The following is a 21040-nucleotide window of genomic DNA, read 5'->3' as shown; positions in this document are numbered from 1 at the left end:
TTCATCGAAGGTATCAAACTTACTGGCATAATATTGTACATATTTTTTAAACATCCTTTTACTGTCAGTAGATCTGTAGTGATGTTCCTTCTTTCATTCCTGTTATTGGTAATTTGTATTTTCTTTATTAATTATTCTAGGTAGAAGCTTATCAATTTCACTGATCTTTCAAAGCTTTTAATTTTGCATTGTTATTGTTTTCTATTTCATTGGTTTCTGCTCTTATTTTTATCATTTTATTCCCTCTACTTACTTTGAGTATAGTTTCCCCTTCTTTTTCTGTTCATTAAGATAGAAGCTCGGACCATTCATTTTAAACCTCTTCTCTTTTCTATAGTAAGCTATTTTCTTGGGGGGAGGAGATTCATTAGGGTTATTTATTTATTTATTTATTGAAAATAGAGGTACTGGGAATTGAACCCAGGACCTCATGCATGCTAGGCATGCACTCTTAACAGTGAGCTCCCCAGTTGTAATAAGCTATTAAAGTTATGCATTTCCCTCCAAATGCTACTTTAGCTAACTCCTGTAAATTTTGATATGTTGTATTTTTTTTAATCATTCATTTCAAAAATATTTTCTAGTTTTCCTTGAGGTTTTTATTTGACTCATTAGTCACTTGGAAGCGTGTGGTTTAATTTTCACGTATTCAGGTATTTTCCAGGTACCTTTTTGCTACTGGCTTTCCAATTCAATTCTGTAGTAGGCAGAGAACATGGATTTTATCATTTTAAATTTGAGAACTGATTGATGGCCCTGCGTTGCTCTGTCTTGGTGAGCTGCACGTGTCTCTTCTCAGTGGTTGCTCTAGGGTTTACATTATACATTTTTAACTTGTCACAGTTTTTCGTTAAATCATATGCCATTTTAACTGTAAGTAAGAACCTTACAACCATGTACTTCCATGGCCCCCACCCTTTCTACTGTGTCCGGTTTTACTTTTGAAGATGGTATGAACCATACAATACGCTTATTTTTTTTTGTAACTTGCTCTTTACAGTCAGTTGTCTTTAAATGAAATTTAAAAGTGAGAAAACCAGCACTTTTATGTTTACTTACATATTCATCTTTTCTGTTACTGAACCAACCTTGGGTCCTCTCGCCTGACACGCAACAAAGCCAATCTACTGACACTGGGTTGTGGTGAAGGAAAGTTCAGCGTTTATTGCAGGTGCCAAGAAAGAACAGGCAGCTCATGCACGAAGGACCCAAACTCTGATGGCTTTCAGGGAAGAGTTTTTAAAGGCAGCATTTGGGGTGAGGAGCGCAGAGTGCATGACTTTGTTCTGATTGGTCAGTGGTGAGGTAACAGGGTGATATTTCAGGAATCTTAATCAACCTTCTGGTTCCAGCCAGTCTGTGGTCTGCGTGCTTTGTGGTCAGCCCGTACCTCCACCTGGGCGAGGGTCACCATCCCACAGAACAACTCAAAGACCTGTGTCAGGTTGTTGTGTATGTCCCCTGAGGAGGAACAAGGACTGTTTTATGCTGAGCTGTTGTTGTTGCTTCGCTCACTTAACTGCTTTCCCTTTATTCCTGCGTTTCCTCACTTCCCTAACTAGTAAATGCTCATGCCTGCTCTTTGGAATTCGGGGAAGGCCTTTTTCCTACAAACAAGACACAGAGGAGCTTTTGTACCCGGTTTCATTTCCAGCCCTCTTCACTCCTCTGTGTGCATCTGAATTTCCATTTGGTATTGTTTTCTCTCAGTTTGAAGAACTTCCTTTAACATTTCTTGCAGTACAGGTCAGCAAGCCACAAATTCTCTCAAGCTTTGTTTGTCTGATTGTATTTTTATTTTGCCTTTATTTTCGAAGGACATTTTTCTGAGCTCTACATTCTAGGCTTTCTTCCCATCTCTCAGCGCTGTAAAGCAGCTGCTCCCTCCTTGTCCTCTGGTTTATGTGCCCACCGCCTGGCATACCCATTTCAGGGCCCCAGCATCCAAACCCCAGAGTCGAGCTGCCCACCAGGTGACCGTGGCAGGCCCCTTGACTCCCAGAACCCCAGCACCCCCGGCACTGAAGGGGGCATGAAGTGGGGGGACTGCCCGGCAGAGCGGTTCATGAGCTGTACAGTGACTTGTGCTGTCAGCAGGCAGCGACCCTCTGTTGTTGCCTGGGTCTCTGCCTCACGTTCTCCTGCTCCAGAAAAGAGCCTTTTGTGGGACATAGCCATTCCACCGTCCCAAGGTCCTTTGGTCCTAAATGGTCTTGGGTATGCCTTAGCGCAGCCCCCTAAAGTCTTCAGGGCTCCCCACTCCCTGCTCCATCAGTCCTTCCCCCTTCCAGCACAGGTAGGCCCAGGACAGGGACACCAGAAAGTTCTCAGCCACAGTGACCTGTTTAAGCAGACCCCCACCCCCAGCCCCAGCCCCGGCCACCATGGAGCCAACCTGAAATGGGTCTCAGATGGAAACTTGGCCCCGAGATGTTGGGCCCCTGCAGGCTGTCGGGTTGTAATTCAAGCCCACCTGGCTGTGGGGTTCAGGTTGTGCTGGACTGTGTTCCCGCACAGAGGGACTGTGTGCCCTCGCAGACAGCATACTATGTGTGGGTGCATCCAGGCCGGTGTGAGAGGTCCCCGGGCTCTACAGTGGAGGGGAAGGTCCTGGCAGCTCGAGAGCGCGTTTGGCTGCTGAGGGTGATGGGTCATCATGAGGACTGTCCATGGCGCTCATTGTCCTCCTGGAGGAATGTTCAGGTGCCTCCAAATACAGGGCCTGTGCCAGGCTCCCAGCTGCATGGACAGTGACCCAGAACTAGGAGAGGAATAGAAGGGCCTTCGGAGGAGCCAAAACAGCCTCCAAAAATAGCCCTACCCTCTGCCACTTTCTCACGGCCTCACCCCGAGCGTGGTCACCTTCAGCACATTCTGCCAAGTTGACTCTTCTGGTGTCGCCCTTAAAGATGGGTGGCCTCTCCAGGTGACACTTCAGGTGGCCACCTATGCCTGCCCTGTCCTCAGCTCTGCAGACCTGGCTTCTCAGGGCTCAGGGACCAGATCTGCAGGGAGGAGGTAGTCATGGTAACCTGGCTACAGGTGTGCCTGGTCCCAGGGCACATGCCTTTCAAGGGATGAGAGTTCCCATCTGCCCTTGGCCCAAGAAATGTCCCTTGCTTCTGTGTTGTTGGTCACCAGCAGTCATGGAATTGGAACAAGGGAGGCGGTCCCCATTCTGCGCAGCACGCTGGGGTGGGCGGCAAGAGTTGCCCCTGGCGTCAGACACACTGATGAGGTTGTCTTGAGGAGGTGATCCTTACTTTGCTACTTTATGCTTTTCGACTTTTTTACCTTCAGCGTGGCTCATTTTTATAACCAGGTAATGATGACCGAAGTGGGTGGCCTCATTGTGGGGCAGGCATTGTGTTAAGCACTTTACAGACATAGACCCATTTTACAGATGAGGAACTGAAGGTTAAGAAGTTAAGTAACTGCAAGGTTGCAGGGGTGATAAACAGCTAAGTGGGACTTGAAGTTCTGCTTGATTCCTAAAGGGGAGAGGCATCTCTTGGACAGTTAATGAAAGGGGCGGCTCTGTCCCCTTTCTGTTTAAGACACGGCTTGGCCTGTCTGCCCGAAGAGGAGTATGAGAGTCCACCCGTCAGGGACTGTGGGTCTCCTCCTCACCCTCCCTGCAGAGCTCAGCCCACAGCCAGGCCCCTACTTATGACCTTGCAGCCATAAGAGACAGGCAGGAGGGCGCCCCAAGCTCTGCAGGGAGGAAAGAGGAACTTTGCAGGGACTGGGCAGCCAAGGCCTGGTGGGCAGGCAGGTCACAAGGTGATCAGGTTGTGTTCCTGTGTTAGCTCAAGCCAGGGTCTGCACAGAGGAAAACTCTGAACCCCAACTCTTCTCCAAACCTCAAAGCACTGCGATGCCCCTCAGCACTCACCTGCACATGCCATGCAGCCCAGAAAACTCTTCTCACCACCATCCCTCATGTCCTTGGTTCATTCACTGGGTTTCTATTTGGCACCTCCTGCATGCCGCCCGGGAGGTGGGGGTCCGCCAGGTGCAGATGCAGCTCCAGCCCCTCCAGGGTCCCATGGCTCCTAGGTGGTGGGACCCCTCTCCCCGCCCCAGGCCCCCTGCTCAGTCACTCTGTCATCAACGCCCCGAGGCAGCTGCACGCAGAAAGTTCTTCAGTGTGATTACACAGGCGTCCAGTGGTTTCCAAGGGGAAGCAGCTGTGGCTGTTCAGTCCAGGACTATGTAACCCCACAGTTTCCAGTGACTGGCTCAACTGCACTGGCGCTGTCAAAGAAGGATCAGTGGGCTGTCGCGTGTGGGTCGCCAGACCTCTCTTTGGCCTGGAGAGAGGCGTTTGTGCTGAGTGAAATGAAACCCCCTCACAGGTGGAGCTCCTTGTTGTCCATTAAAGGCTCCTTCTCTCCGGTGAGGGCTCGCTGGCCTCACGAGTCAGCCGAGGTTGGGGCCCGGGGGCGCCTGGCCCAGAGAAGCAAGGCCAGGGGTCAGCGCTCCGAGCTGGGCCACAGGCAGTGGTGCCCATGCACCCGCGAGGGCAGAGAGGAGCCCTGTCGTGGTGTTCCCGCCACGTCCCCGGCAGCTGGTGGCCAGGCGAGGCCATGGCTCATAACCCGGTGGGATCTGGGGCGGCGGCTCACAAGTAGTGAAGTCGTGCAGACCTGAGAGGCTTACCGAGCAGAAGTGAGAAGGCGGCACCCAAACTGAACTTGCATGTTGTGGGCAAAGCCTGGCTTTCAATGCAGAAATGGAAGTTGTTTAATTTCCTGAGCTGGCAAGATCACAAGAGAATTTTTTTTTCTTTTCTTAGGTACCCAGGAGGCAGCCTTGGGCCCCGGAGAGAGCGAGGCCTGGGGGCCACGTGAGGCCCTCAGCCTCGGTTCCCTCGGTTCCCTAGTCCCCGGAGCTGGGGTGCGGAGCTGGGGTGCGGGGGACATAGGGAGCCCTGAGGCAGTGTGTGGGGCTGGAGCCTGGATTAGGAGGTGTTAGAGCCGGTGATCTAACCCAGCAGTTCTCACCTGGCTGTAGTGTAAAATCTCCTGGAGGAGCTTTTTAAAAATACTGATGCCCTCCCCACCTCCAAGTCACCAGGTGGTCCCCAGGAGCCTGCAGACGGGTGGGGTGGGTGGCAGCGTGGAGGCCTCAGTGGAGGCTGGGAGGAGCAGGGCAGCCCCAGGAGGCCCACTCTTGTCTGGGTGGGGTGGGCTTGTGAAACCAGCCAGCCTGGGGGGCTGGTGCCTTGGTGGGGAGGCACCCACCGTGCTGAGACATGGGTGGGCTCCCAGTCTTGACACCAACAGGGAGGAAAGGAGCGTCAGTGCTCCAGCTGCCTATTTCGTGCCCCTTAAACAAGGGCTCAGGCGAGAGCAGCAGCGCCCGCCCCGGTCAGCTCGCACCAGGGCTGGGCCGCCATGGCTCCGCCCAAACAGCCCTCAAAGGCCTCCCTCCGGCGGCGGCGGAGGGGCAGCCTACCTCTGCTCCCTGGGACCCTGGGGCGAGACTCAAACCTGGACAGGCAGGTGAATGAGCCTGGAGGCCCAAGGGGTAGGACGCCAGCTCCCTGAGTGCTGTATCCGGGATGGGCACCCCCGTTGCTTCAGGAGGCCCCATGGAAACCCCAGTTAGGGCGGAAGCTCTGGGTGGGCTGGAGGAGGCTGTGGGTGGTGGGTTGCCGTCAGCATCACAGCAGATGCTGTAATTGGAGCACGCGCCTCTATTTTTATGCTCCATCTCTGCACTGGTGTTTCTTTTCCTGGAGGTGGGCCCTGCTCCCTCAGCGTTCCGTCATCCAGAGGATGCTGCATGGCTCCAGGTCACAGCCTTCTGCTGAGCGGGGTGCCCAGGCCTGTGGGCGACCTAACCATCACTTGCACACACTTATTTTCACCGGTCCTTGTGGCTCGTGGTTTGACCCTGTGCCCTGTGCCCTGCCCCCTCCAGTGAGAGGACGGAGGTGTGTTTCTCTGCTCTCTGAGATTTTTGCCCGGCCTTCCGTTGCTTGCTGGCCTCTCCGGCTGACCCAGGGGTCCCCAGGGGTATTTTTCCCTGGGAACATCGGCAGTTCGGTCACCACAGATACTGACCTACAGATTGGTGTTTTTGTGGGTTTGTGGTTCTTGTCCCTGCGTCTCTGCTGGAACGGAAGCAAAGCCCAGCTTTTGTGTCAGCCCGGGGTGCCCGTGCGGGAGGCCCCACCGTGGCCTTGTTGACAGCCGTCCAGGTTGGGATGCCACCCCTGCACCTCTCTGCAGCGGGAGCTGCTGGAGAGCCCGAATGGGGTCTCACCCGGTTCCCTCAACACCCTGTGCTGTTCGCCCGTGAGAGAGGAGGGCAGGTGGGCCAGAGGGGCCACCGAGGTCCTACGGCCCTGGTTCTGTGGCTTGTGTTTTCTATCTGCCTGCCAGGCCTCACAATTTATCATGTATTGTTCTCTGGTTTTCCATCCAATTCAATCCTGACATGCCTTCCAGGGTCCTCAAGGCAGAGCTTCTCAGAGCCTCTAGTCACCTACCTCCTTGGGGAAGGGACACCATTCATCCTGTTTTCTTAAGTTGTTTTTTTTTAATCACTGATTCTTTGTTTTGGCAGAGGCCCCTGTGGGACTAGCGTCTCACAGGACCTACTTTGGGGAAGGCAGACCTGCTCTCCTTCTGGGGGTCCCTCCTGTTGCTGGGGTCCCTGGGTGGCACCTGGTCACATCCCACTCCAGGCCAGGTAGGAGGGCACCAGCCAGCATGGGCTTCATCTCAGGCTGGGTGCTGGGGAGCTTCCTCAGTCTCTCAGCCCCCAGGGCCATGGAGGTGGCAAGTGTCACCAAACTCTCTGTAAAGACCACTTGGCCAGTCCTGGTTCCACCACTCAGGAGCCATGGGGTCTTGGGCACAATCCTTAACTCTCCACGCCGCCCCTTCTTCTGGGCATGATTCTTGCAGCAAATGGTGTCATCCGTGGCGATGACAGGACGTGAGGAAGTGCAGGATAAGCTGTCCCTGAGCCACAGGGCTGTTCCTTCTCGGACCCGCTGAAGTCACTTGACATCCATGGATCTGCCTCAGGCCTATTTCTGTCTGCTGTCAGCATCTGGCTGATGGGATTCTGCAATGGAATTTGGGCAGCTTCACAAACCTCCTGAAATCTAAGTAACAATCACCAAACCCGCTGTAATTGGATTTTTGAGGTACTAACATTGCAGATTGGAAATGGCTGTTTTCTGCCAAGAGTGCAGCGCCCTTGTCCCCCCTCCCCCTCGGTTCTTATGTGCACCCCCCGACCCCGAACCCCCCGGAGCTGTGCTTGTCTCCCAGAGGCCTTGCAGCAAGGTATCTCTGCACAGCCAGACCACAGGAAAGTAGGAGGCTCCCCTGCTCTGTCCTGGGGATGAGAGCCTCCTCTGGGGGGCCTGGGGGCCCCAGGGAGGTGTGGCCACTCAGGGACCCAGACAGCAGGGGCAGGGGTGGCTGGAAAGCTGCAGGGCTGGGGATTAGGCCTTGTCCCCTCCCTGATCTGCAGAGAAGGAGGGGAACAGTGCCCGTCCCCACTAACCATGCTGCTGGGTCAGGGAGCACCACTCGGTCAGGGCTAGTCCCGCCCCAGATGTAAGCACCATCAGCTGCCACTGGATGGCGGGGTCTCAGGCTGCAGGCACAGCAGGGTCTGTGATGCAGGGATGTGGGCTCCCTGCCTCGGGAGGACAGAGAGTGGGGCTCCTTCACCACCGTCCCTGCACCCCCTCCTCTGTAGAGTGGCAGGGGGGCCGGGACAGGGCCAGCGGGGCCAGCCTGAGGTGAGCAAGGACACAGGCACTCAGACAGCGTGTGTCCTGTCCCCCTGCTTCCCCCCATTGACTCCAGTGGCTCTCCTTGGCGTCTGCTGGCCTCCACCTGCCTTGCACTGCCATCCCACGGATGGCTGTGGGTCCCTTTGCATGGCTGCCTCCTCCCCCGGGCTCCTAGTGGGTGGGACAAGATTCCTCTCTTCATTCCCTGATCCCAGCGCCCTGCCCGATCTCTGGCCTAGTGCCTGGCTTGCTGCTGACCCTGCAGAGGTGAGTGAGCTATGAGTCTGTCCTCCAAGAAGCCACCAGCTTCTCTTGACATTTTTGGGTGTTTACTCCAATCAGCCAGAGGCTGGGGAGCCCAGGGCTCAGGGCAGTGCTGAGGAGAAGTGATGGGTAGCAGGCCTCGGGGAGCAGCCGTCTGCAGGAGAGGAGGGAGGAAATCCAGGGGTTGGCGCAGGTGGGCGTGGGAAAGCCCTGGGCCGAAGGGTCTCCCTGCGGCACTGGGTGAGCTGAAGAGTCAAGAGGGAGAAAGGACATGGGGCACTTGGGGGTCTGGGCATGGGGTGGGGGGCCCCCCTAGAGGTGGATAATCACCTAGAGGTGGAGGAGCCATCTGAATGTCTCTCCGTGCCCAGGACCCTGCTGGTGCCCCTGTGCTTGTCCCCTCACCCCCACAGGCCTGTCCCCTTCCACTGTAGTCCTGTCCCTCTGCCAGGCCCATCTCAGTACCACTCCCTCCAAACCTGGTCCAGCCCAGTACTGGGTGAGGGTGCAGTGGGAGGGGTGAGTGCTGGGCTCCCCCCACCCTCGGCCTTGACCTCTCAGGTCCTGAGTCTCCTCAGCCAGGGCTGCTCTCACTTCTAGCCACAGTGAGTGAGGGGAAGAGGTCCCCTGGTCACCCTGTTCCATGACCCTGAGGAGGTCGTGGGCAGGTGAGGGCAAAGCCAGGTTCTCCAGAGAAACAGACAAGAGACTGTGCAAAATAGAGTGGCAGCAGGGCCCCTGACTCCCACATCCCCACCATGTCACCTCCCCCACCTTCCAGACCAGTCTGTGTAGCTTTTGGTTCCTTAGTTTCCAAAAGCTGCCCCCTGACAGGGCTTCCTCACCCAGAAACTTGATCCATTTCCTCAAAGATGGGGGGAAAAGCTCCACTTCTAAAAATAGCCCACCTGGCTCTGCTCTGCTGACTGTTTCCATAGCAACCCACTCCTTCCCAGGAGTTGCAGGTGAAGGAGGGCCCTGGCCCTGGTGTGGGTGCCCACTGGCTCCTCAGCCACAGCCAGCTCTTGAAAGGTTCAAGGAGAGCCCCCGAGAGTGGGGAGCAGGGATCGGGGTGCAGCAGACACACAGGGGCTCCCTCTGGCTCCAAGCCCCTATGATTTGAAGTAAACCTGAGACTGGTTTTGTGCAGAAGTGAGCTGCGCTGATGAGGTGACAGGGATATTGGTGGGCAAGGGTCCAGCAAGCCCCAGCTCTGCCCTGGCTGCACACCAGGTGCTTAAATCGTTTTCCAAGGGAGGTTCCAGTGTCCCCAGTGTACAGAAGAGCATACTCAGCCAAGGCCACGTGGGGTCAAACCTGGACTGCCTGGCCCAGAACCGGGCTCCTCGCCTGCCCCAGGCCACCTCCCTGAGCATGTGTGCCAGGCTTGGAGGGGAGCACAAAGGGCCTGTGAGGTCTCTCCGCCCAGGTAGTCGTCTCAGTGCTTAACCAGAGAGCATCCGGGGACCACCCCCCAGGGCAGTCAGTCGGACGTACTGACCCGTGACAGGTGAGAACACAGCCGCTCGCTGGGGTACTGGAATGATGGCCCCCGAAGACGTCCACGTCCTAATTCCCAGAACCTGTGACTGTGTTACCTCATAGGGCAGAGAGATTTTTGCAGATGTGATCAAGTTAAGGATCTTGAGATGGGGAGAGAATCCTGGACTGTCCGGCTGGCCCAGTGGAATCTCAAGGGTTCTTACAAGAGGGAGGCAGGAGGGTCAGGGTCAGAGAGAGGCTGGAAGATGCTGGCCAGCTGTGTGGATGGAGGAAGGGGCCGTGAGCCAGGGTACGAGGGTAGCCTCTACTGGCCAGAAAAGGCAAAGAAACAGACTCCCCCCTGGAGCCTCTGGAAGGCTCGCAGCCCAGCCACCATCCTGATCTTAGGACGTCTGACCTCCACAACTGCAAGAAAATACGTTTGTGTTGGCTTAAGCCACAGGGTTGGTTTCCCACGGCCACCATAACAAATTCCCACCAACCCACGGCTCCAAACCACAGAATTGTATTCTTTCTCGGCTCTGGAGGCTAGAAGTCCAAAATCAACTCGTCAGCAGAGCCTCATTCTCTGAAGGCCTAGGGAGGATCTGTTCCAGGCCTTTCTCAGCTTCTGTGTTGCTGGCCAGCCTTGGCTTGGAGATGCATCACTCTGGTCTGTGTCATCGCTAGTGTTTTTGTGTCTTAGTTCCTCTTCCTAGAAGGATGTCAGTTGTGTTAGATTAAGGACCCGTCCTGTTCCAAGGTAGCCTCATGTATGTATATATATTTAATGGAAGTATAGTTGGATTTATAATGTGTTAGTTTCAGGTGTACAGCAAAGTGAATCAGTTATCCACATATATCTATTCTTTTTCAGGTTATTTTCCATTATAGGTTATTATAAGACAGTGAATATAGTTCCCTGTGCTATACAACAAGTCCTTGTTTTTATCTGGTTTATGTATAGTAGTATGTATCTGTTAATCCCAAACTCCTATTTTATCCCAACCCCTTTCCCCTTTGGTAACCATAGTTTGTTTTATATGTCTGTGAGTCTATTTCTGGTTTGTAAATAAGTTTATTTGTATCTTTTTTTTAGATTCCACATGTAAGTGATATCATACAAGGTCTTTCTCTGACTTAGTGTGATAATCTCTAGGTCCATCCATATTGCTGCTAATGGCATTATTTCATTCTTTTTTTAGGGCTGAGTAATATTCCACTATATATAATATAATGTTCCATATACACCACATCTTCTTTATTCAATCATCTTTCCATGGACATTTAGGTTGCTTCCATGTCTTGGCTGTTGTAAATATTGCTGCTGTGAACATTGGGGTGCATGTATCTTTTTGAATTAGAGTTTTCTCCTGATATAAGTCCAAGAGTGAAGATGACCACTTCTTAACTAATTACACCTGTATCAGTCCTTCCAAATAAGGTCACATTTTGAGGTTCCAGGAAGAGCCTGGATTTGGGGAGACACTAGCCAACCCAGGATAGTCCCTAAGGGTTGGAAATGGACACACGTGGGAAGCTCACCACGGACGGGAGGCTGCTACTGACCTGGCCGGTGTAGATGGAGAAGTTGTGACTGCTGCTGTGTAAACACATTGGTAACCTGAGTTTTATGGGTTTATTCTCTTCTAACGAAAAGGAGAATTCATTCTTGCGTTTAGCTGGGGAAAATCGTGGGTATTTTAGGAGTCGGTGCTTTTCTAGAAGTGGTCATGTCTGAGAACAGGCTCCCACCCAGCCACTTCATTGCTGGGCAGTGTGCAGCTGCCTCTTCCAGACCTTGCTTCCCGAGCTGCCGAGACCCCGGGCTGGGTCTGCGGGCAGTTTACGCAATGTCTCCTGGGCACACCAGCTGGTGCAGGGCTAGCCAGAGGCCAGCACGCGTGAGGCAGAGCAGCTGACCACGAGGGGCCCTGCAGGGCTAGCAGGACAGCGGATCCCAGAGAGAGTGGGGGAGACGGGCCTCGGGTGCAGGGGCTGAGATTTGACGTGAAGGATGGAGGAATAATCCTCACCAGGCAGAGGGCAGGTGCGGGTGTGCTTTGGGTTCCCCTAACTGGCCTCTCACTCACAGTGCCCAGTAAAGGGAGTCTCCTGTCCCCTCCTGCCTCACCCACCCGCGCCCTGTGCTGAGGGGGAGGGGAGAGCAAGGCACCCGAGCAGACTGGCAGGGCAGCAGCTCCTGTCTTCAGCAGCTGGTGCACGTGTGAGCAGAGGAGGCCGCATCCTGGGGGAGTGCATGAGGAATTCAGAGTTCAAGCCTCTGCTCTCCAACCACCTCATTTTTTCCTCCGACCCGGGGCAGCCTGGCAGCCCCTCCCCAGGCAGCTGTTCTGTGCCGAGTCCTGGCCTTCACAGGGGCTTTGAGGCAGGCGAGGGGCTCCCTTGAACGCCAGAGTGTGGCGTTGACCTGGTCCTAGATTTAAGCTGCTGCTATTCTTGTATTCATACCGCTGCAGAATTTCTGTAGGGTGCTGCGTCCACGCAGAGTTCAGTGTCTGCCGTGTCGTGAAGATGCAGATTGTTACTTTGTTCCTCGCATGCTCATTGTGGCTGAGTTTCATTCCCAACGGAAGTTAGGACGGAAAGGATGTGTCAGGGTCATAAAAGCCTGAGAAAACCCCCAAGGCTACGAGCTTGGGAACCTGTGCATGTAAAGTGTGTTCCTGCCTGGACCCTGCGCCCCACCAGCAGAGACCCCATGGGGGAGGGGATGTCGGGGAGGCCACTCTTGATGGGTACCTGCCAGCTTATCTGTTGGAAAGCACATGCCAAGTGAATGTCCTTCGTTCTTTTTTCTGATTTGAGGACCATCACATTGAGTGGTTTTACCTGCATCTCTCACGTTGAGCTTCATCTGTTTCCAGTGTGGGTTTGCGCCTTGTGAGAACCCCAAGACTGGGGACTCAGTGTGGCCGGAGTTCACCGTTTAGGAGCCAGAGTCACCTTCTTTGTTCAGCTCTGCCTCTGGCCGGGCTGGAGGTGGGGTTCATACCCCAAGCTCAGTGTGTGAACAGCCCCACACGCTGTGGGAACATGGGAGCCTGGGCCACATGTCAGCTTCTGAGCGATACCCCCTCCCCCTCCCACATTCTTGGGGGGCTGGCCCGGGAGCGTGGCTGTGGCTGGTTGTCCATGGCCTTGGAGCTGGGTGGGTGCTGACGTCAGCCTGCCTGTACTGGGTTCAGGATTCCTGCTCTTTCCAGCCCCTGGCTTCCTGGGGCTCTCCCAGCTACGGCCCTGTCAGACCTCTTGGCTTCTCTGTCCCTTCAGTCTGCTCATCCTGCCACCGGCCACCCACCTCCTCTTTTCTGTGAACCTCTGCTCAGATGCCCACACACACTCCCTTTTGCCAAGGGATGGAGGCCCAGGCTTCTTAGCTGTGCCCTCTCCTGTCTCCAGCTAGCTCCCCTGTGCCCCACCCCTACTGCTCGTGTCCTTCTCTAGACCCTCCCCCTGTGTGGGACCTGCCACCTCTGTGCAGGCCTCCTGGGATGCACCCAAGATCATTCACCCATTCACTCAACTATTCACTACTCCGCTCACCTTGCAGGCCCTCCCTCATTCTGATCTCACCGTCCCTCTGGGAGGGACTCCATCCATCCCCACAGAACAGATTGTGCTAGTCAGCAATGCTGGTCTGTGTCCCCAACAAAACAGCCAGGGATTTAGGAGCAGAGCACATTCCTGTGTCCCTGGCAGCTGGACCTGAACTCAGACCCTAAGAGCTGCTTGCTAAGGTGTGGTTATCCACCCTCCTCCCGTCCCACAGGAAGACAGTCAGAGTTAGGCTGTGCACAGGGGGTCACAGTCAGGCTGACCTGTGGCCAGCATGCCTCAGCGCATCCCACCCAGTGCACAGCAATAGCCATGGTTGGTGGCCATTCTGGTTGTTAGACATGTGGAACCCGGAAAGCGGAAGGAGGGTATGTTGTCACTAAAAGCCCAGGCTCTGAAGCTGGACAGGCCTGGAGGCTCCAGAATTCCCCCGCCTACGGCCCTGGGCAATTTCAAGGCACCTTTCTGCCCCCACACCTACTTCAGTGGGTCAACGTGCGTTAACCAAGGCAGCGCCTGGCCCAGGGCTTGGCACCCGGAAAGGCAAGATTACTAAGGCCATCCAGAGAGGAAGAGCCTCGGGGAAGACCCACCCGGGTTCAGATCCAGCTCTGCCCTAAACCAGTGGCCCTGCCTGGAGAGCAGGAAGAACAGCTGCCATCTGCTGGCCACTGTGAGGCTACACGCTCACACTGGTCAAGCCAGTGGCCCAGGGCCTGGCCCAGCACCTGTGGCCTCCAGACCCTGGGTCATTTCGGGGCCGCACTTGGGCTGGTTGAGGCGGGGGCAGGCCCTGCCCCCAGCCCCGCCTAGCTTGGACCCCACTCTGCCAGCTGGCTGGGCACTGCCCCCAGCTCCGGGCATGTGCAGAGCAGTGACTCAGTTGTGGCCGCCCCCACACACCGTTTGCCACGGGAAGAAGTCCGTTCTCTCACAATGTGCATCTTGCTCAGAAATTTTATACCCCGGGTTACGGATTTTCTTTGCCAAAACAAAAGTTTCTTCCTGGTTATTTCTGAAACAAGGCATCTCAGAAAGCCCTAGGCAGTTGTAGGCTCTGACACTGATAGGCCTGGGTCAAAGCAGCAGAAGGGCCCAGGCCGGCTGCCCACCCCACCCCACTCATCGCAGTGCACCCCAGAGGCTCCCACAGCCCCCTGCAACCCTTTTGGACACAGGCTGGGCTGGCAGCAGGCCAGGCTCCAAGGCACCCCAGACTCCCAGGAAAGGGTGCACCAAGGCACCTGGGGCCGCGTAGGAGGTGAGGTGGGGGGTTAGTGAGTGCAGCCTGGCAGGAAGAGGGTGGCCCTGGATGCAGACAGACCAGCTGGGTGGCCCGGGGCATGACTTCACCTACCTGAGCCTCGTTACCTGTCTGTCCCCTGGGGATGGTACAGTTCCTACCCTGACAAGGCCATTAAGAGGCCACAGCCAGTGTCTCCACACCAAAGACCCCATAGGTGAGTGTGGCCTTGCTCCTCAGGGGAGACAGGCGAAGACCTGCAGGAGGGAGGCCCTGGGCAGCAGCAGGGAGGGGAGCTGTGACTGTGACCTGGGGGATCTTCAGATAGGCTTTGAAGTTGGGATGGCGTTGGGCTGGGTAGGGGGTGAGGCCTCTGAGGAGGTGAGGTGGTGACGAAGCTCCAGGCAGTGGGGACACAGAAAGGCCTCAAGTGAGAGCACTCGTGTTTGCAGGGAACGGGGCAGTTTGGTGTGGCTAGGGTGGGCGCAGAGCGGGGAGCAGGTCAGCTTGGCAGGGGAAGCGCGAGTCAGATCAGCCGGGCTGGGCCTGCCATGTAGGGACGGTGCCCGGGCTTCATTCGGGATCTGCGCCCTCTGGGTGCACCCCCTGCCTCTTTGCCCAGACAGCCCACCCCGGCCTGCACTGCAGCATGGGGGCACAGGTGCCCCCTGCAGAGCACAGCCCAGGCCATCGCTCCAGCTGGTCCCTCCTCCATCACCTCCACTGACTCAGGAGGGCCCACACCCCCCCACCCTAGGAGGCTGGCGGCCACCTTGCCCTAGTAGGGTGCTGGAGCAGCACCACCCAGACTGGTTATCTCCCTAGCAGCTCTGCCCACCCCTCCCTCCTGGGCCCGGCTGTCGGGCCTCCGGTGCCAGAGCCCTGTTGGTTATTCATAACCCAGCCACCCCGTGTCTCTCCACAGATGACTCTGGGGACGACGATGACACTGCCTCCCCGACCGACAGGACTGAGCTGCACGACACCGTCCGGAACCTCTCCCTGAAGCTGGACGACCTCAGCACGTGCAATGAGCTGGTGGCCAAGCACGGCGCAGCACTGCAGCGCTCCCTGAGCGAGCTGGATGGGCTCCGGACCCCCTACGAGAGCAGCGAGAAGCTGAAGGCGGTGAACGAGCGGGCCACCCTCTTCCGCATCACATCCAATGCTATGATCAACGTGAGTGTTGCCTGCGTCCTGGCCCAGGGTCACCACGGCACCTCGGTCCCTGAGCAGGTGGCCGGGGTGCTGGACAGACCAGGGCTCCCTCTCACACACCCCATCCTGTGTCACTTCAGCCACGTGGTGTCGATGGGCAAGGAGAGTTTTTAATCGTCAGGTGGAAACCAGGGTGGGGTGTGGGATCCAGCTGAGGCCTGCGGGCCTGGGTGAGGAAGGCCGAGGCCCCAGCTTGAGCGGATGGCTCTGTGCCCACAACAGGGACACCACAGCCGTGTCATCCCACAGCAGCTGCTGCCACTCCTTCCCCAAGTACATTTGCCGCTGAGACTCAGCAGGGTCAGGACCTGTAACCATGGGGACGGGCACGTGGGGGTGCTGGTGTCAGGGGCCGCTCAGTCAGAAGAGCTTTCGAGCTGAGCCTGCTGCGGCCGTGCCCACCTGATAGTAGCTGAATTCGGGGGGTTCAGCCCCAGGAGTCACCTCTTTCCACAGGGTTCTGGAATGGGGAGGGTCTCTCCGTGGCGGCAGAGAGCACAGTGCCCGACAACAGTTGCAGGCCCTTCCTCTTTCTGGCCAGTGTTTCCCAGAGGCACCTTTGTTCCTCCAGGCCTCCCACAGCAGACAGAGGTCTGACTGCGACGGCCTCCTCCCCAGGGCAGCCCCCAAGAGGGGCACATTTGGGCTCTGGATGCTCGGACCCGGGGGCCAAAGTGGGGAGGTGTGGGGAGATGGAGGCCAATACAGAGGAGGCAGCCCAGGTCCAGAGAACATGGTACAGGCAGACCGTACTGGTGCCCAGGTGAGCTCCAGTTTGGGGACCCAGCCTCTGAAGCAAGGGGTTCAGACCAGAGCAGGGTCAGGAGTTGGGACCAGGCTCTACGCCCAACACCAGGAAACCTGGGGGCAGGGTGAGAAGGTGGAGGCTGGAGCCTGAGCGAGACCCTCAGATGAAATCCTGAGTGTGGGAGACTTGCCCCAGTCCTGCTTCACTGGGACTGTGGGCAGCATGATTTTGCGGGGTGTCGAGGGGCGTGGACCACTCCCGCCACAGACAGGCTTGGGCCTGAGGCTGCTGGGGTGCAGGAGAGGGGCACCTGCTTCCCAGACTACAGGGAAACGTGCACAGGTGGTCACACAGGTGGACCTTTGTCCCCAGCACTTGTGGGGTGCAGCTGGTGCCCACCTGCTGAGGGGCTGCTGGACCACAGCTCTGCAGCCACCCCGTGATTTGGCTCTGTTGTTGGTCTGCTCTCTTGTCTTCCTCTGTCCACCCGCTCAGCCCACTGGCCTCCTTACAGTCCCCAGACTCTGGGGGCCTTCATCACTGCACTTCTTCATGGGACAGGCACTGACGTCAGGCATTTCATGGCGTAATGATGCGTTTGTGTCCCCCCGCCCCCTGGTACTGCCTCCCCGTCTGCCCAGGCTGAAGCCACGTGTCTCTAAGCAGTTTGGGCTTTTCCCAGGTGATGAGCTTCTCAGCTGGCACCTCTCACAACAGTATTTTATCAGGCAATAGAGGCAGGTCATGATGAATTGTTTGATGGGCAGGCCCCTGGGGTTGATGAGGAAGCCTGTTTGCAGCTCTGGCACCAGGAGGGTTGGACCTGAGTGATGGTGCCTGCTCCCAGGGCCCAGCTCTGCCCACCTGCTCGCGTGAACCTAACGTGAGAGCCTTGCCACGTCCACCTCTATGGGGAGCACAGAAATGAGGTGCTGGCCCCCAAGGCTGTGCTAGCAGCCTGGGCTAGTGCAGAGGCCCACGTTTCTTGCAGGGCCCCTTCCTGACAGCTACTCCTTACCTGCCAGGAGCCAACTCGGTTCTGGGAAGGCAGCTCACAGAGCCGTGAGACAGCAAGCACCCAGACCCCACCGTGTGCAGAAGGGCCACCCCTGCCATGAGGAGGAGGTGGACCAGGGAGCTGTAACTAAGCAACCCCTGCAGCTCCAGCCCCCAATCCCCAGGAAGCCCATTCCTGCCCAGGACCACTTACCCACCCTGCCCCCCCACCCCACAGCCTCACTAGTACCATTAGGATGCTTAGTGCCCATCGGAAAGAGGCTCCGAGAAGGGAGGGTCAAGAAGCCTTGTCTGCCCACTCTCTAACCACACCCCAGCCCCCCGCTGCCCCACTCCCTGCCCCAGCTCTGCTGACTGTCACCCTGTCCACGGGTCCTCATATCTCCTGGGCTTTTCTACCATGGCATTAGGCCATCCTCCCTGTTGGGCAGGGCACTGCAATCCTGGTAGCCTGACGCTTCTGTTCTTGGCCCGGTGCCTGGCATCCACAGAGCCTCACTGAAAGAGAGAGAGAAGATTGCGAAGGAATGCAGGAGCGACTGAATGAGTCGCTTAGTGTCTGGCGGAATTCCCCAGTGGGTGATTTTGTGAGTTTGATCACGGGCAGCCCAGCAGTTCCACACTTGGATCGCTGTCCGGGTAGCTGTGCATTTGCTGCCATTTAGAAGGAAACTCACAGCACAAGAACGACTGTGGTTCCCGTACTGAGCCTTGCAGCTCTGCACGCCGTGCACAGGGCCCCCCAGGAACTGCGCCCATCCCCGAGAACCAGGCGCTGGTGGTACAGCACTAAATCTGTCCTGAGGTTTAATGTGGAGAACGGCTGAGCTAATAACACACGTTACTAGCTCATGTTTGATTATTCGTTTCCATAAAGCGAAAAGGATGAACTCCTGTTTTATTCCCCTTTCCTGTGAGTTTATCTTTGTGGTGAAGCAGAATTTGAAGCCCTGGTTTGGAGGGTGGGCCTCTGGGATGCTAGCACTATGACCGCAAGCGCCCGCCCCAGTTTCTGCCACTCCTTTGTTCCTCACAATGGCCACATGAGGTTGGGGTCATTACAGCTTGTCACCATCGTTTGTATTATTCAGGTGCCATTCTGAGGCCCAGAGCAGTCATCTTGCCCAAGGGTAGCAGGCCTGGCTCCTGCATAAGCACATGGGGTCACAGCCGTTGGCCCTTGGGCTGTCCCCACTGCTGGCCTTGGGATCTGTGCAGAAGGGCCAGGACTGCATCACCTGTTGCCAGACCCAGCACACCTGGGTAATCTCTCCTGGGTAACCTGGGCTCCCCTACGGGTTGGCCTTGGGCCCTGCATCCTGGCCCCATGGCAGGCAGAAGACCCCACGGTATTGCGACGATTGTTTCGAGGCGAACCTGCCCTGGTGAGTGGGCTGCACGTGCCCCGCCCCGGCCGGTGGAAGCAGGTTCTGTCCGTCAGCCAGCAGGGAGCCTGGTGGGAAAGGGCTGCTTCTGTGACTTTCACGCAGGCCTGCTTCCCCACCTGCTGAGCCCCCAGGTCCTAATCCCACCGCTCTCAGGGCCTCCTCCTCTCAGCCCTGCCTGGGGCCGAGGGAGGGAGCCGCAGTCCCAGTGTGAAGGTGCTGAGCCAGTCGTTGGGCTGGCAGCCTGGGGGCTTGCTCCCTGCCACTGCTCTTCAGGCCCCTCCTGACTCGGCCCCCACACTGGACCTGCAGAAAGTTGGGGGGAGTGGCCAACAGGGTTGCACCCACCAGGCTCAGCTCAAAGGGCGTGATGAGACAGACCCTGCACTCTGGGTCCCTCAGTTTGCCAAAGAGGACAGCAGCACAGGAGGGACACACCTGGTGCTGGCGGGAGAGCTGGCTGGTGGGATGGGGTGCAGATCCTGACAGCAAGGGTGGGGAAGCTGTGCTGGACGTCGGCCCAGCACCGCTGGACTCAGGAAGTTGGCTCCAGCTCTGGTGGGAGGAGCCGCAGGAGCACAGTGCAGCAGGGGGAGGGGAGGGCAGGGACAGGCAGGTGAGGAGAGGTGGGGGCACGTAGAGCCAGGTGGGGCTTGTATGTAGAGACAGTACCTCAGGGCACTTGGCTAAGGCCTCAGATTTGGGGCATAATAGAAACAAAGGCCGGGTCATCCTAGAAACAAGGGCCGTGACCGCTGGAAATGCTCGGAGGCTTCTCTGAGCCCCGCTTGGAGGTCATATTGGGCTCCTCGCACCCACCCCAGTGAAGCAGCGGCCAGAGGCCCCAGAGCTGCCTTCCCTCGTGCTCCTGGGCCCCACGGACAGGTTCCGGTCCAGCTGACCACTGTTCTGCTCCTGACAGCTTGCTCATTTGGGGCCTGGGGAGATGGGTAAAAATAGACTCCAGAACTGTCTAAAATCAGTTGGCAAACGGGTGGCCAGATGGTGCCAGTTCCTGTGCACAAGGGGTAAACTATTTTGAACGTGGAAAGGGCTATTTTCAAGTTTGAACTGAAGTGCGAAGCTGCCTCCCCACTGCCGTGAGTCACATCAAGGAGAAGCTGTGACCGTCCCCTCAGTGTCTGGGAACGGTTGGCCCCTGGGTGCCAGCAGCCTGTGCTGAGGGCCTCGGGAGGAGGGGGCCTGGCCCTGGAGCTGCTCAACCTCGAGGGGTGGGTGGGTGGTGGGGCTGCAGCACGGCGGCTGGACTGGAGGGCCCTGCACCCCCATCACAGCTCCTGGGGGCCCAGCTCTGGGCCCTGGGGGCTGAAGTGCACGTGCTTCTTCCAGTCCAGCTGCCTCTGAGCCAGGCCTGAATCTCAGCCCCTTCCTGCTGTCAGGCCAGCCTTCTGCTCCTTGGAGGGAGGGGAAGGAGAGACCCCGGTGTGTCCCTGGTGTAAGCTGCTGGCAAGGCAGAGGGGCTCAGGGAACCAGGACTCTGCACGATTTTCTCCTATTCGCCACCTTTAGTACCACAGGCTAGTGTTAGGCGGGTCCACAGTGATGCTGGCCACGTGAGGCTCGGTGTGGGGGGTAGATGGTGGGGCAGCCTCAGCCACCCACCAACCTGGAGCCCTGAAGCCCAAGAACAGCTGCAGGCCAGTCACGTGACCCGTCAGCCACCCAGCAGGTCCCAGCTGGTTGGGTCCCTGGAACCTGCCTTGTGCTAACGGCTAGAAACAGAGCCAGTCACCTAGCTGGTCCTGTTGGCCCAAGGTGCCTGCCCAGCCCGGAACCACCAGGCATTAGGCATGTGGTACCCCCTCCCCTCCTCTGTGGCTCCCTGGCACCGTTCTCATGGCCCCGGCACAGGCGGCAGTGATACTGCAGGAGGTTGATGATTTCCAAGCCACCACTGAAAGCCGGGCCTGAGCCAGGTCCTGGCCCTGCAGACCCTTCCAGAGCTCGAGAGGCTTCCCGGGCCACACACAGAGCAGGCATGAGACCCAGGCCACTGATGGTAGCCCAGCTTGCCCACCCATGTTTGGGGAGTGGCGAGGTCATTCGGGATTAGGATCAGGACCAGCAAAAGCGATTAGTCTGTCCTCCTTCCTCCTGGGCACAGCTGGGCAAGGTTTCCAGCTCAGACATGCTCTGTGTCTGTGTGACACCTGTCAGGGTGACCAGCAGCCACACCCCTTGGCACTCACACAGCTTGGCCCCAGTGTGCTTCCCTGGGGGGCAGCCCTCACAGGCCAGGCTTCTGGGAAGAGTGAGTCACCAGTGGGCAGCCCAGCCCAGTGAGGGGTGGCCAGGCCGCCTTTTTCGTCCTGGGCTTT

The 21040-nt window shown here is 57.2% G+C and overlaps 1 protein-coding gene across 6 annotated transcripts in view; it reads left to right on the top strand.

The window, feature by feature from the left end:
* OSBP2 (oxysterol binding protein 2) overlaps positions 1-21040 on the top strand; it is a 117035-nt gene that overhangs the window by 74061 nt on the left and 21934 nt on the right. For all 6 annotated transcript variants that reach the window (XM_014559329.2, XM_032471517.1, XM_032471518.1 and 3 more), the window contains one exon: positions 15259-15512. In XM_014559329.2, coding sequence (XP_014414815.1) covers positions 15259-15512 — 254 coding nt within the window. The remainder of the gene's footprint in view (positions 1-15258; positions 15513-21040) is intronic.

This window comes from Camelus ferus, chromosome 32 (genome assembly GCF_009834535.1).
Source record: "Camelus ferus isolate YT-003-E chromosome 32, BCGSAC_Cfer_1.0, whole genome shotgun sequence".
In the NCBI taxonomy this organism is placed as follows: domain Eukaryota; kingdom Metazoa; phylum Chordata; class Mammalia; order Artiodactyla; family Camelidae; genus Camelus; species Camelus ferus.
This window is presented reverse-complemented; position numbering and strand designations above follow the sequence as displayed.